This window comes from Penicilliopsis zonata (assembly GCF_001890105.1).
Source record: "Penicilliopsis zonata CBS 506.65 unplaced genomic scaffold ASPZOscaffold_2, whole genome shotgun sequence".
NCBI lineage: Eukaryota > Fungi > Ascomycota > Eurotiomycetes > Eurotiales > Aspergillaceae > Penicilliopsis > Penicilliopsis zonata.
This window is the reverse complement of record NW_019208912.1, coordinates 680,992-694,203: the sequence shown is the minus strand read 5'-3', so window position 1 is coordinate 694,203 and position 13,212 is coordinate 680,992. Positions and strand designations below refer to the sequence as shown.

The window sequence follows — 13,212 nt, the reverse complement described above, 5'->3', positions numbered from 1 at the left end:
CCATGTCGATGAGTTGAATACCTTGCGAATTACCCGCTCAAAGCACTCAGATCCAGCGGAACGCTACTACCCCGTCCAGCACGGTATCTTCTCGCTCCTCCTGTGAAATGTCGTGGCTTCGGCAGCAGACCATCGCTCTGGAACTTGAATCTAGTGTCTTCAATCCGAACGTGCCCAGCCGGGCCTGGACTGCGACTGCTGGATACTTGGGACGAACCACCGTTGGTAAGTGTGTAGGCACTCGCATCTAGCATGGACCGATCAAACTGGCTGACTGGGGGGTGATGGTCATATGCCGGAGCATGCGACGGAGCACGAGATGGTGGTTCGCTCGGCAGAGTGGCCAGAGGTGCCGCGGGAGGTGAACTCGGAGGAGGGGGTGGAGGTGGAGCAGCAGGAGCCGATGCAGGGGGTGGGGGTAGGGGTGCAGACGGGGTATGGTTGCTGTGAGAAAGGGCGTTCCGTGCAGCTTGAACTGCTATCGAGGGCACTGATGTTCCATTTGGTGGTTTCGGTGCAGAGCCCGCTGGCGGGGGAGGTGGAGGCGGCGGCGGTGGCGGCGTTGATCTTGACGGCGCTGGAGGTCTGGGGGCCGATACTGAAGGTGGGGGAGGCGGAGGTGCAGGGAAGGCCGCCGAAGGCGCTGGGCTGGAGGAAGGCGGCGGCGGTGGTGGGGGAGCAGGAGCTGAAGGTTTTCTGAGCGGTTGAGGCGCTGGGAGTCTAGCAGAGCCGGGTAAGGGAGGGGGTGCTCGTGGAGGTGGAGCGTCTGGAGCCTTGACTGTAGGAGGCGCTGAGACTGTGGATGACGGTCTCGATGCAGGTTTCGGGGGTGGTTTTCGAAGTGCGGCAACCAGTGGGTTGGTCGGGGGCGTCGGGGGCGATTCTGTCGACGGTGGAGGTGGAGGTGGACGCGCTCCGGGGATTTTTGGAGCCCCCCCTGTAGGAGGCTTCGGAGCGGCAGCAAGTGATGGCCGTGAGCTTTCTGAATCGGACATATACGGCGAGTCTCGATTCGCTCCTGTATCGACACCGCCCCGAACCGTGCGTAGCTTAGGCATCCCACCCGCAAACAACCCACCAAGCTGCGGCGCTGCTGGAACTGCAGGACTACCAGCCTCAGCCGCTGAGACGCCTTCGCTGTTGCTCCGCAGTCGGTTGGCGGCTGGCGCAGAAGGCACAGGTGGTGCCAGCCCCGATGGCGGTTTGATCATTCCGGGAACAGGCGGAGCGCCTCCAATCGGGGGCCCAGCAGACCTGTTCCCCTCCTTGGCGATTGCCGGTGCAGATCTATCATTGGTAACCGTCTTTTTCAACCGGGTGCCTTTGCTAATATCGCTGAGCAGCGCGCTCTATCGAGGTGTTAGTATGAGGTCATCGTCACTGCCGTATCGGGTCATCGTGATCGCGGCTCGCGGAGGAATAGAGCAGTTCCCCGCAGTATCATAGTCTTACTCTGCCTTTTGCCCCTGTCTTGGACGGTCTTGCAGGCATACCTCCCGGAGGAGGTGGCGGCGGAGGGGGGGGACCACCCATCGCGCCCGGCGGAGGAGGAGGAGGGGGAGGGGGTGGTGGTGGTGGCATCTTGACTTTGATCGCAGGATAGGAAGAAAGATATAATAAGAGTTGACGTTAGATGAAGAAAGGAGAGAGAGTCGATTTCAATCTCCTACAGCCGCCTGAGACATTTGGTGGCAGCCTGGTGGTCGTGTGCAGTCGTCGTGGTCGTAGGCAGTAAGATAGTTGCTCAGTGGGTTGGGGGACCCGAGAGAGACTAGAGCAGCTGAGCTAAGCGTGTCCCGACTCCGCCTTCTTTTGTCGACAGGGACTGAAATAATATCAGCGCGTCTCATAGGCCTCACTATTTGCGATAATGAAGGGTATTTCGATCAGAGGCCACAGAAGGCCTCAGCCGTCGAACCTGGTCTGTCAATTCTGCCAATATTCGACGTATTCGGTCCGTCGTGGCAGCCCTGTTCCTACTTCACTACAGCGCAATGTGAGCCTGGGACCCCAACGGCCGAAGCGCCCGATCAGCGCTCCATTAAGTCGGAAAGACTATTTCTACTATAGCTCAAGGCTCTTTGCGACGAAACCATCGGATACGGGATTGTCGTGGGATCCAGAAACCGTCGTACAAGAAATAACACAGGAGGCGGCGGCGATTCAAAGCGCAGACTCTGTGCCCTCCGATGAGTCCGTGGTGCAGTTCCTACAGAAATGCCAGAGGGTCGCCGAGGCGCTGGTTACGAGAGACCATGACCAGAGTGCACAGGCGTCAGCGAGGAACGAAAGCGGCGCCATCTCGTCTCTGTTGGATCTGGAGGAAAAGGGCAACAAGAGAGTCAGGTCGAAGTCGGCCATGAGCACGAATCCGCAGCTGGGTCGATCGATTTCGCAAGTTGTGAATGGCCTTCTTCAGGACAAGAAGATTTTCATCTCACCCGAGGCATTGGCTTGCTACACCGAGATTCACGTGCTTCTGAAAAGAGCAGAGCATTTCCCCAAGATCTTCCACCTCTATGCCCACAAGCCTGTACCGGAAGAAAACAGCTCCCCGATCAAATACCACGAACCGAACTCGAAGAGTGTGAAGAGCGCTATTCCCACGGAACTCGCCAACAAGGCCCTCGACGTGGCAATTGCCCAGAAAAACCTCTCGCTCGTTCTGGCCATCATCGACAACAGTTTCTGCGCTCCCGCGTTTTACCGGGCTAAGGTCTTCAAGAAGGCCGCGGTGCCACTGGGCGGTCTAGCTGCTGCCCCTGCGGCCTGCTACGCACTTGCCTCTTGGGCGTCGACATTCCAATCCTCCATGGATCCCAGCACCGCAACGGGGATCGCGTTTGCCGCGATTCTAGCCTACGTTGGCAGCACGTCGTCTGTTGGCATGCTGGCAATCACGACCTCGAACGACCAGATGGAACGTGTGGTCTGGCTGCCGGGAGTGCCTCTACGCCATCGGTGGCTTAGGGAGGAGGAGCGTGCCGCGCTGGATAAAGTTGCGGTTGCCTGGGGGTTTAAAGACGTGTCGATGAGGGGCGAGGAAGAAGGCGAGGAATGGGACAACCTGCGCGAGTTTATCGGGATGCGGGGGATGATTCTGGACAAGACGGATTTGATGGAGGGGATGCAGTGAGACATACTATCTCTGGCCTCCCCATCGATGTATTCATTATAGATTTATCTTCTTACTTGTAAAGTAATATAAGTATTACGAATGTTCAAGATAAAAAAGAACGTTTTGGACAGAAGTCGTGAGTTTTATATTTTTCTATGCATACAACCCTTCACGGCTAAGCACTTTTTAAAAAACTCCGAGAGCAGCCAAGCACTCAGAATCTAGTAAAGACGCTTGGGGGGAGACATGGTAGCCTTGATGACCAGGCTACCGACGTTCTGCCAGCCCTTCTTCAGGAGGGAGACGAGGTAGTTGATGGCCAGCATGATATTGGCGACCAGCTCCTCCTGGGTCATGCCGACGTTGCCAACGGCAACACCGAGGCAAAGAACCTTCTTAAGCTGGAACTTGATGGTGGACTTGACCTCGTTGACCTTGTTGGCCATATCCTCGTTGTGGGAGACGGGGGTAGGGAACTTGCCGGCTAGAAGAGGTTAGATCCGGTCGTTGCATGCCGACAGAAAAAAAAAAGAATAAAAGATAAAAAAAGGACATACCCTTGGACAGACCAGGTCCCAGAAGACGGGGAATCTGCTTGATGAGACCATCGGAAGCAAGGAAGGCATCGTACTTGCGAGCAAGCTTCTTGATGAGCTTCTTGTTCTTGTTCAGCTTCTTCAGGTCATCAGCAGACATGGCATCAATGCCGTGGTGCTTGGCACGGTCAAGATCGTGCTGGTCACCAAGGATACTGCAAGGATCCAACTGTTAGCCTTTGCTTTTTTATTTTTCATCCACCAATCTTCCCAGCCTCGTCCGCTTCAAATCACACGCGACGCTTGCACCACTATATCGAGGATTGAGAACGCACCAGATGCTCATGTTGGGACGAGGAACGGTAGGCAGGCGGATGGTGCCAGAGAAACGCTTGTCACGCTGGGGGTCATAGTTCTTAAGACCGATCTGGAGCTCGACGGTCTCGAGGAAGTTTCTCTTCTTCTCGTTAAGAGAGTAGTCGAGCAGCTGCTGGACATTCTCGCGCACTCCGGCTATAGAGAGAACAAAAATCAGTCACTGCCAGGACAAATGCAGGCATGGAGAGGATACTAACCGACTGAAATCTTAGACATGATGGCGGGTCAGTCTTCCAAAAGAACTTGAAATTCTTATGGTGTGGCTCTGCGCTGAATATCTTTGCAAGGTCAAGAAGGATTCCTCGCACGAGTCGCGGGTGAGAAATTCCGTCTCCGCTTGTGGGCGCGATATCAGGCTAGCCGTATTTAGTTTAGCTGTGCCCTAATCAAGTGATTGGATGACTCAGCACGCTTCCCCGCTCTGCTTGTTGATTCAAGATTGCTTGACTCCTCCATAATACTACGGGGCAATGATTAATGTCTGGCTATATATAGGTAGGAATCTATCTATCTGTGATAGAATAATTTCTCGGTCTTGTTTGGCATTCAGAAGATTATCTGCATCTACAAATAATCAACAAGATCTGATGTCACAGTCTATACTACTCAAGAATGGAATGCTTCTACTTCATAAGCCAGGAGACGTGGTTTCTCCAGTCAAGGCAGATCCTTTGATTGTGCAGGATAGAATAAACAAGGTTGGAGAAGTTCTTGATGCGCCTTACGAAGACACCAAGGTTGTTGATTGCTCTAAGAAGATTATCTCGCCGGGATTCGTTGACACCCACCACCATTTATAGCAGACCCCAGTTGAAGGGACGGCACTCGGATGATCCGCTGTTGGACTACTTGCCAACAGGTGAGGGCTTATAGTGGGTTTCCGAGAAGCTGAAACAAAGTCGATCGAAGCCCGTGTTCTGACGGGTGGCAGAAAATATGCAAGGCTATTTCTACGACCTCGAGGATGTCTATTGGGGCCAGCTTGGTGGAGCTCTTCAAGCTACCTAGTATAGATGTTGGTATTACATACGTGGTGGATCATGCTTACATGAACTATCCTCCTGAAAGTGGTAGGTCAGAGTGAGGATAATCAAGCCGCAGGTAAAATATGTTAAGCTAGCTATAGGCATCAATGGCATCTCCGCGACAAAGTCCCCTGGCATCCGAGCCTTCTTCTGCTACTGTGCCACAAGCCGGTTTATGTCACGGAGCCCTTTGAAGAAAGATGATGAGATTTTCCTACTTGAGTTGGACTGGTTCTCAATGCCGAAACAGGTTGTAGTTGACCTCTTTAATAAGGCAAGACGGTGGGGTGTCAAGAATATAACGGCGCACTATACCAAGGGTCCTTATTCTGCTAAGCAGGTAGAAAGTTGCTATGTGGTAATTTCCTCATAATACTGACCGGAGGCATCTGAAGGGCTCTTCTCACCTGTACAGATCTTGGAGTCGTATGGGCTGCTTGGAGCCGATCTTCTTTCCTCACACTCTAATGCAGCTGACCACGACGATGCTTTGCTGCTGAAGCGTCACAATGCATACATATTGTGCACCCCGAAAATCGAAATGCAGATGGCCATCGGGGAGCCACTTGCTTTCCATGAGGACTTTTCGTCCATTTGTTCCCTCGGAATTGACTGCCACTCCAACAATTCCTCCGACATGATGACACAGATGAGGTTGGCGCTTCAATCCGCGCGGGCTCGCTTCAGCCAGCCTTTTCTTGATCAGGGGATAATTCCGAGGAAGCTCAAAGCGCTTGTTCAAGGCGTCTTCAGCCTGGGCACTATCCAAGAGGTACGGCTGTAAACATGGAGAATGAGATCGGGTCAATCGCGACCGGAAAATTGGCCGATTTAGTCATTTTCAAAACCACGAGTCCTTCGATGGTTTTTGCGGCGCAAGGAAACCCGCTGACGGCCATCGCCATGTATCCTTCTGTCCGTGACTTTGACATGGTTATTGTTAACGGTAAGATCAGGAAAGAGAACGAGTTTTGGTTCCATGTGGGACGGATGCAATCGGCCACGCATTCTCAGGGCAATCGCAGATAGACTAGGACTATATCTCAGACCGACTCGAAAGTAGCCGGCATCGTCTGAAAAGCAGAAACGAGGACGAGATGGACATGACGGACATTCTCGACCAAGTCATTATGGCCCACAATGTAGATCCAACCAAAGTGGTCGACGAAGTTGAACGAGGCCGAGTAAGTGCGTGCTTGAAAGAGTAGACAGTAATCTCCTCATGATCCTTGTTACTACTTGATTGTTTCCCCTCCACGGTTTCCGTCTTGCTCGGGGTGTGCTAGTGGTAGTCAGTGAATGTTGGTTAGGTTTTCAGAAATCACACGATACCCTTCCCTGACCTTGGATATGGAGAAGCAGATACCTACCTAGGTACCTTGGTATCTCATAACATTCCAAGGTAAGTAACCTACAGACAGTAAATGATTGTTGTTGCTGGTGACTGACGGTCAGCTGCGCGTTGTGCAGGTGACAGGGAAGGTCATCCGCTCAGGATGCGTTTGATGAGGCTGAGCGCTGATATGCAGCCTTAATTATGCGAGGTAGAGGTAGTTAAGCGCCGCCTAGCCCTGGAAGCCTGCAGTCCTTACCATCTTCTATTGCTCTCTCTGGCCTGCTTTCTCGCAACTGACAACGTTCTATGTCCTCGAGATCAAACAACAAGAACACAATCCCTCAGGCTAAATAATGGCCGACACAACAACACCTCTCCGCAGCTCCCAGACAGCTCACAGCTACTACGCAAGCTTCCCGGATCACCTAGATCTGGCGAATAAATTTTTGAATATTGACGAGGAGGTTGGCTTCAATCATTGCTTGCAACAGCTTCAGCAAGCGAAAACTCGCAACTTTGTACTGGATTTCGGTAACGATGACGCCTGGTGTGCTGTGAACCTTGAACACGACGACTTCGCTGCTCTTCTGAGCAAGCCTGTAAGTCTTGAAAAACTTGACGAACAGCAAGGGAGAATAGTAAGCTGACACTTGCTTGAGAAACCGAAATGTTTTGGTACGAGGTGGATGTGAGTGGGCAGCCTTGGCCGCCTTCCCCGTCAAGTGACTTTGTGACAGCGTTGACATGATCCTTTAGTAACATATGGGTTCAGGAGGAGCAAAAGGACTCAATAAGAGTGTGTTAGCCCTTGATGGACTCCCGGGGATGGCCTTGCTTATGAAAAGACAGACAATCACAAGCCCATTTGGCATTTCGGAGAGACTCCAAGCAATGATGTGTACAGACCCGGTCAAGCAACGCCAAAAGGAGCCCAGTCACTCTCCCAAGGAACCCATTTCTCGATATCACTCCAGAAATTCGGAGAGATCTCGGCCCCCAAAGACAACGGATGATCTTGAAGGAGGGTATGATCTGAGAGAATTGTCGAATCCGGATATGCTTGCCGGCGATACTGCCTGGAAACACCTCACGTTCGCGCAAATCACGAATCAAATTTGGCATTTCTGTTCGGTGGACTACGGTTCAAAATGTATGTTTTCTTGTTGGTTCCATTGTTAAAGCTTCTAACTCGAGTTCTACGTAGATACTTGTATCGGATATAACTCTCTCTACACAGTTCCAGGTCCTGCACACAACGGCAACGGCTTACCGGATGGACAGAGGTTATGGTCTTGGGTAATCCTTTGCGATGACGGTAGGAGTCTTTCCCAGCCATTCCCTTCGCTGAACACAACATTTTGCTGATCATGGAATGTTACTTAGGAACGGTAATTTCCATCCAGGAAAACCCATTCCCTGAAATAGAAGACAACAAATTGCCGGAAGCGGACACTCAACAGGCGGTACTCAATATTGTGCGCAGAAACGTTCGACTCATCTTTTCTGGGGTATCGAGGCTAGATCGGACCACCTCTGAAAGCGCCTCGCTGGTGACCATTCGAGTAAGACCATTTAGCGATGATGGACCAGACCAGGCAGGGATCAAACAAGACGATGGGCCCTCCTTATTATTCTACTATATCTTCGATGACTGGGTATCAAGCTATGGGTTGATTGCCAAGCGAGAGCACAAGTACGACACTTGGCTGGACGAGTTGGTAAGAAGGGTGTTTTAATCCTCTGACTCTTTAGCAGGTGGCTAACATGCCCTCTTAGAGAGCGAACATGCTGAAACGGCCTGACGTCGACCTGGTGGACGAGCTGCACTGGTTGGGCAGAAGGCTTGCAGTTCTGAAGCGGCTGTATCAGAGCTACGACCTTATCATGACCCGAATCTTGCAGCGACAAAGACTGCTGCGTGATGAAGCACGCTCGAATCATAAGAGTCTCCATACAGTGAATACCTTGAGTGAGAGCAACTTCACCGAAGTTAACGAGTCCCTCACGCAAAGCCAGCTCGGTGCGGCCAATACATACGATAGCCCTGCGGGGGTCACACTGGGCTCTGCTGCAATAGGGCGTTTTGAGCGGCTTGTGGACCGGATCAATCTATACTGTCTCTGTGAGATTGATGCCTGCTTAACGGAGAAGGAGTCGCTCACATTCTTGGTCAGTCTTGTTTCTCACATCCTGCTTGCTGTGTTTACCGTACTGATCGCCGCGAGGACAGAACTTCAATCTTATCGCCCTGAAAGACTCCCAAGCTGTGGAGAAATTGACGAGGATCACGATCTTGCTGGCCAAGGCTACCATCTTATTCCTGCCGGTGAGTCTCATGACTGCATATTTCTCGACCCAGATCGACGACCTGCAAGGCGTCTACACTAAGAACGACTACTGGGTCGCCTTTGGGGTGATCATGTTTCTCTCTATTGCTCTTCTTGTCATCTTCGGCCTTGCGAGCGATACCGTCGAGGGCAAGACAATCTATCGATCGCTTGTCCGGACCTTCTTCCGCTCCTCGCGAGAAAGACTGTTAGCGCAGCGACAAGCACAATTCAAACAACGATGAAACTGTCTATGGTGGTCAAACTAGTTGAGAATCCATAAAAATCGATATCCACTGTCCCCCCCGCCTACTTGCTTCCGAGTTATTTAGAGGAATTCATAGTACCAGGATGTTGGGATAGCACGCGACAATCTTCGGATACGGGGAGCCTTCCGTCGGGGGGCCTATCATACGTATCGCCATAATCTGGTCCACGGCTGACTGAGGCCTCCAAACACCGTGTCCTTTTCGAATCAGCAAGACAAATAGCCTCTGACAAGGAATGAGGCCAAGGCAACCGTCATTATCGACAGTTCTTCCCAGTCAGACAGGGCAGACTTTAAAACCCCTTCAGGGTCTCCCCGTATTTTGTGTGTAGTGCCTCTAACTTGTATTGTTGTTATCCGTCATCACCGACATTGAAGGGGCGATTTCCTTAGTGACGGAAGCTACGCTGACGGCCGAATATTCTCGACCCGAAAATTCCAAGCGTCGACCTCCCAACTAGCGACCGACGCTCCAACAGGCCCCGACCCGACCTACTTCCATTTCTCTCTCCAAGACTCCAACGTCCCTCTGCATTCCAGCCCCTGCTGTCCGCAGTTCCACGCAGCTTCATCTCTCACGGTGAGTCCTGTCCCCTTCCCGTCGGTTCCCGCTGCTCTGTTGCCCCTCGTGTGTGTTGGTCAGACGCCCTGGTGCTGCTTCTGCCGCTTCTCCATAAACCCCCTTTATACGGGCCACTCGCCTCCCCGTCGTGAAAGCAGGCCACCCCTCGTCCTCAGTGTCCGTCATCATCGCCCGGCACTGCGTGTTGTGTTCCCCCCTACCCTACCACGTTCTGTGAGGCATCACGTGTGCCTTGGATATAATTTCTTTTCTTCGTGATTGATCATAAAGGTACTTTTGTGTGGGCGTGGGTGGTACTGACTTTGGTTCCCGGTAGCTCCCAGGACTCATCTCTCGCCACCGTCAAGATGGGTATGACCATTTCGAGACTGTTTGATAAAATGTGGGGACGGAAGGAGATGCGACTCCTCATGGTTGGTCTGGACGCCGCTGGAAAGACCACCATTCTGTACAAGCTCAAGCTTGGTGAAATCGTCACCACCATCCCCACAATCGGTCGGTCGCCCTTCCACCTGATCCGTTTTCTCTCGAATCGAATGTGCAAGGATTGAAAGAAATAACAGAACTGACGACTCTGCCGTAGGCTTCAACGTCGAGACTGTCGAGTATAAGAACATTCAATTTACCGTCTGGGACGTCGGCGGTCAGGACAAGATCCGTCCCCTCTGGAGACACTACTACCAAAACACCCAGGGTATCATCTTCGTTGTTGACAGCAACGATCGCGATCGTGTTGTTGAGGCCCGGGAGGAGTTGCAGCGCATGCTGAACGAAGATGAACTGCGCGATGCCCACCTTCTGGTCTTCGCCAACAAGCAGGACTTGCCTGTATGATCTAACCACTGATTACCCTTTTCTCTAGGACTTCAAAAACTAATTTTTTTCTCTCTCCCTTTTAGAACGCCATGACCCCCGCAGAAATCACTCAGCAGCTTGGCCTCCAGAGCCTTAACCGTCGTGCTTGGGTAAGTCTACGTTATACCTTTTTTTTTTTAAAAAAAAAAAAAAAAATCTATCCGTGTCACATTGCTGACATGATCAGTTCATCCAATCCACCTGCGCTACGACCGGTGACGGTCTGTACGAGGGTCTTGAGTGGCTGGCGGACGCCCTGCGCAAGACCAACAACTCCTAGAGCGGCGAGGGGGGGGGATGTTTACGGAAAATGCAACGTCGATGATGTGGAAGAACAGCAGGAAGTTCTTGGGGGAATATTTTTGTGTCAATGACGGGATACTGCTTGTGATTTAAGCCTCTTCACACACCGGAAGGATGGGGTCCGGGGGGGAAAGGGGGATTTGCAGCTTTGGTACTTGCGCGCGCGTGTTCTCTAACGGCTCTCTTTATTCCTCGATGCTATTAAAGCCTCATTTTTCTCTTTCTACGGCGTCCACCCAAGTCTTCCCTCTTCTTCCACTTTAACCTTCCAAATACCATGTTCTTCTCACCTCAAGCCTTCACCCTGCATGAGTCTCCAGAATGTCCACAGTCTGACCTAGCATTATAGATTTGAATGTATGACTAAGTAGTATTGTATGACTCGGTAGACATGTATACTATAGTTCTAGTCTTGATTGTTTAATGAAATAACATAGTACTTTAAACTAGTAACTAGTATGGTACTAGCAGTATAGTACTAGGAGTTATCTATCTGCAGGGACATCCGGCAGAGCCAACTCCCTCCCGCTCACCCACCAGGCAGCAGCACGGACGATCTCGAGGACGGAGCGGAGCTCCTTGGCGTCGCGGGGGGCATAAACCATGACGAAGCCCGGGGGCACGAACTTTGCACGACGCCACCACCAGCCTTCCCGGGCGAGCGGGTGACGCTGGCCCCATCCGCGGTCGAGGACGAGACGGACGTCAGCCGGGTGGAGGGTGAGATGGAGGCTTCCGTCAGAGGGATGGGCGTGGCAGACCTCGCCGCTGCAGGTGGGGCGGACGCGGGCAGCGGCGTGCACGAAGACTCCCGTGCTGTGCTTCTCGAAGCAGGAGGTGGCGGTGTATAGTTTTTCGGGATGGGAGTGAGCCAGGCGCCGGAGGGCTGCTGCTAGACTTTCGTAGGCGGCACTGTCGCCCTGCTGTGTTACCTGGCGCTGGGGGGCGATGCCGGCCACACGGGGCCGGGAGCCGTTGCGGGCGGGGAGCCGATCGCTTGTGAGAATCCCCTGTTGCGGAGACAGCGTTGGGGCCACGGCCGGCGGGTGCAGTGGGTTGCGGAGGGTGAAGAGTCGGAGCACGCAGATGCGAAGGTAGCCGCGTGGAGTGGACGGGGTGCCCCCCGGTCCTAGGGCGATGAAGGCGCGATAGTCGCGCCGCACATACTGAGCCAGGATCAAGATGGGCAGCAGGATGAGCGCGGCGGAGAAAACGGGGCCGGCGTACAGTGGGACAACGCTGTTGAAGAAGAGCGTGTCATTGTTTACTGCTGAGTTCGCCGCCTGTGTCTTGATATAAGTAGGTAGCTTGACAACGATCCTTGATCTGCAGGGGTGGGCCTGTTTAGAAACAAACCTCATCCTCATACCATTCTGTTCATCAGCGGCCACTGGGGCTAGATAGGTAGTAGCTGTCTGACAGCAAAGTAAGTAGGCGAGCAGCAGTTATATAAGTTTTTTGTGTCTCTCCTGAACCCATTAGACGAGGAGAAAAAGAAACCATCCCCCATAGACGTGGTCATCCGACAGGAATCTGCATGCAGGTGCCTACGGGGCCTTCGTGGCCAGCCAGCTGGAGAGAGAAAGCATCGACTCATCGAGACCGTTTCCACCACGGAACGACTTCCCCGGAGGATTGATTGTCTGGCGCGTGACGGGTGGTTTATGTTCTCAATGCGCAAAAGGGGAGGCTTCTTGAGAGAGAAATATTGGGCATCGTCAAGGTTGCATCATCACCCAGCCATTGATTGAGCAGTGGCGGGATTCCAGAGCCTTTTACGGCTGCTATCTGAGACCGCCTCAACTGTTGGAGTGTGAGCTATCCACTCGGTCCACGTTTTCGTCTTCGTGGCAGGGGAGCTCGACCTCTGCCCGCCATTGGCGGCTTGACGACGATCACCACGAGAGGCCCTCGTGCATCCTGAAGGTCTTCGTATCCATTGGGATGTTGTTGGGGGGATTTTGCAAAGGCAGCAGAGCCAAAGCAACAGCAGTGTCACATGATGCTTAGGTTTGGTTCAATTTAACCGTATCTGGAATAGCAGATTTTGATATAGTCTAGCCTTAAGCAGTATAGTACAGATTGTAACAAACTAACGTAATAAGGAATGGTCACAGGACATCTTTCTGATTAATCATTAATTATATAATCACTGACTAATCACTGACTAATTGCTGGCTCACCTTCTTCTTCTCAGAGCGACGACAATAAAATGTGCAGCATTTATTTCTACAGTCTACGGAATACCAAGTACACTGCAGTACTGCAGTTGATCTGTATTATCCAGTATTAACTCGATTTAATGGTTTACCCGATAGAATTTTATCTAATTAGTTCACAGGAGTGATCTGACTAGACTATCTTAGGTATATTGTCGCATGAGAGCTTTAGCAATAATAATCGACTATAAGATACTCTGCAGTTATCACTTATATTCTGCCATTCAAGGCTTATACTATACTTACTCCATACTTTACTTCTCA

The 13,212-nt window shown here is 52.1% G+C and overlaps 7 protein-coding genes across 7 annotated transcripts; 4 read left to right on the top strand and 3 right to left on the bottom strand.

Moving 5' to 3' along the window:
* Positions 1 to 29: 29 nt before the first annotated feature.
* Positions 30 to 1,581, bottom strand: ASPZODRAFT_139153 (hypothetical protein; the record flags this gene model as incomplete). The annotated part of the gene is made up of 2 exons (XM_022724522.1): positions 30 to 1,349; positions 1,453 to 1,581. The coding sequence occupies 2 exons, from the start codon at positions 1,579 to 1,581 to the stop codon at positions 30 to 32; spliced, it is 1,449 nt and encodes a 482-aa protein (XP_022584300.1).
* A 289-nt stretch (positions 1,582 to 1,870) lies between these two features.
* ASPZODRAFT_149270 (hypothetical protein) lies at positions 1,871 to 3,136 on the top strand (the record flags this gene model as incomplete). The annotated part of the gene is made up of 1 exon (XM_022725474.1): positions 1,871 to 3,136. One exon carries the CDS (start codon positions 1,871 to 1,873, stop codon positions 3,134 to 3,136), a length of 1,266 nt encoding a protein of 421 aa, XP_022584299.1.
* Positions 3,137 to 3,339: 203 nt separating this feature from the next.
* Positions 3,340 to 4,248, bottom strand: ASPZODRAFT_139151 (hypothetical protein; the record flags this gene model as incomplete). The annotated part of the gene is made up of 4 exons (XM_022724521.1): positions 3,340 to 3,602; positions 3,676 to 3,869; positions 3,990 to 4,167; positions 4,230 to 4,248. The coding sequence occupies 4 exons, from the start codon at positions 4,246 to 4,248 to the stop codon at positions 3,340 to 3,342; spliced, it is 654 nt and encodes a 217-aa protein (XP_022584298.1).
* A 371-nt stretch (positions 4,249 to 4,619) lies between these two features.
* ASPZODRAFT_149262 (hypothetical protein) lies at positions 4,620 to 6,086 on the top strand (the record flags this gene model as incomplete). Its single annotated transcript, XM_022725472.1, has 7 exons — positions 4,620 to 4,808; positions 4,843 to 4,891; positions 4,964 to 5,017; positions 5,046 to 5,102; positions 5,159 to 5,397; positions 5,473 to 5,829; positions 5,850 to 6,086. The coding sequence occupies 7 exons, from the start codon at positions 4,620 to 4,622 to the stop codon at positions 6,084 to 6,086; spliced, it is 1,182 nt and encodes a 393-aa protein (XP_022584297.1).
* Positions 6,087 to 6,746: 660 nt separating this feature from the next.
* Positions 6,747 to 8,965, top strand: ASPZODRAFT_58856 (hypothetical protein; the record flags this gene model as incomplete). The annotated part of the gene is made up of 8 exons (XM_022728805.1): positions 6,747 to 6,992; positions 7,053 to 7,081; positions 7,150 to 7,189; positions 7,243 to 7,543; positions 7,598 to 7,708; positions 7,777 to 8,111; positions 8,170 to 8,562; positions 8,624 to 8,965. The coding sequence occupies 8 exons, from the start codon at positions 6,747 to 6,749 to the stop codon at positions 8,963 to 8,965; spliced, it is 1,797 nt and encodes a 598-aa protein (XP_022584296.1).
* A 953-nt stretch (positions 8,966 to 9,918) lies between these two features.
* ASPZODRAFT_57949 (hypothetical protein) lies at positions 9,919 to 10,706 on the top strand (the record flags this gene model as incomplete). The annotated part of the gene is made up of 4 exons (XM_022728728.1): positions 9,919 to 10,066; positions 10,155 to 10,399; positions 10,471 to 10,536; positions 10,614 to 10,706. The coding sequence occupies 4 exons, from the start codon at positions 9,919 to 9,921 to the stop codon at positions 10,704 to 10,706; spliced, it is 552 nt and encodes a 183-aa protein (XP_022584295.1).
* Positions 10,707 to 10,851: 145 nt separating this feature from the next.
* Positions 10,852 to 12,490, bottom strand: ASPZODRAFT_128314 (hypothetical protein). The gene has a single exon (XM_022721991.1). It carries the CDS (start codon positions 12,088 to 12,090, stop codon positions 11,215 to 11,217), a length of 876 nt encoding a protein of 291 aa, XP_022584294.1. The 5' UTR covers positions 12,091 to 12,490; the 3' UTR covers positions 10,852 to 11,214.
* Between the last annotated feature and the right edge of the window lie 722 nt (positions 12,491 to 13,212).

Coding starts and splice junctions, on each gene's coding strand:
- ASPZODRAFT_128314 (XM_022721991.1), bottom strand. CDS start 12,090: ATGAGGTTTGTTTCTAAACAGGCCCACCCCTGCAGATCAAGGATCGTT.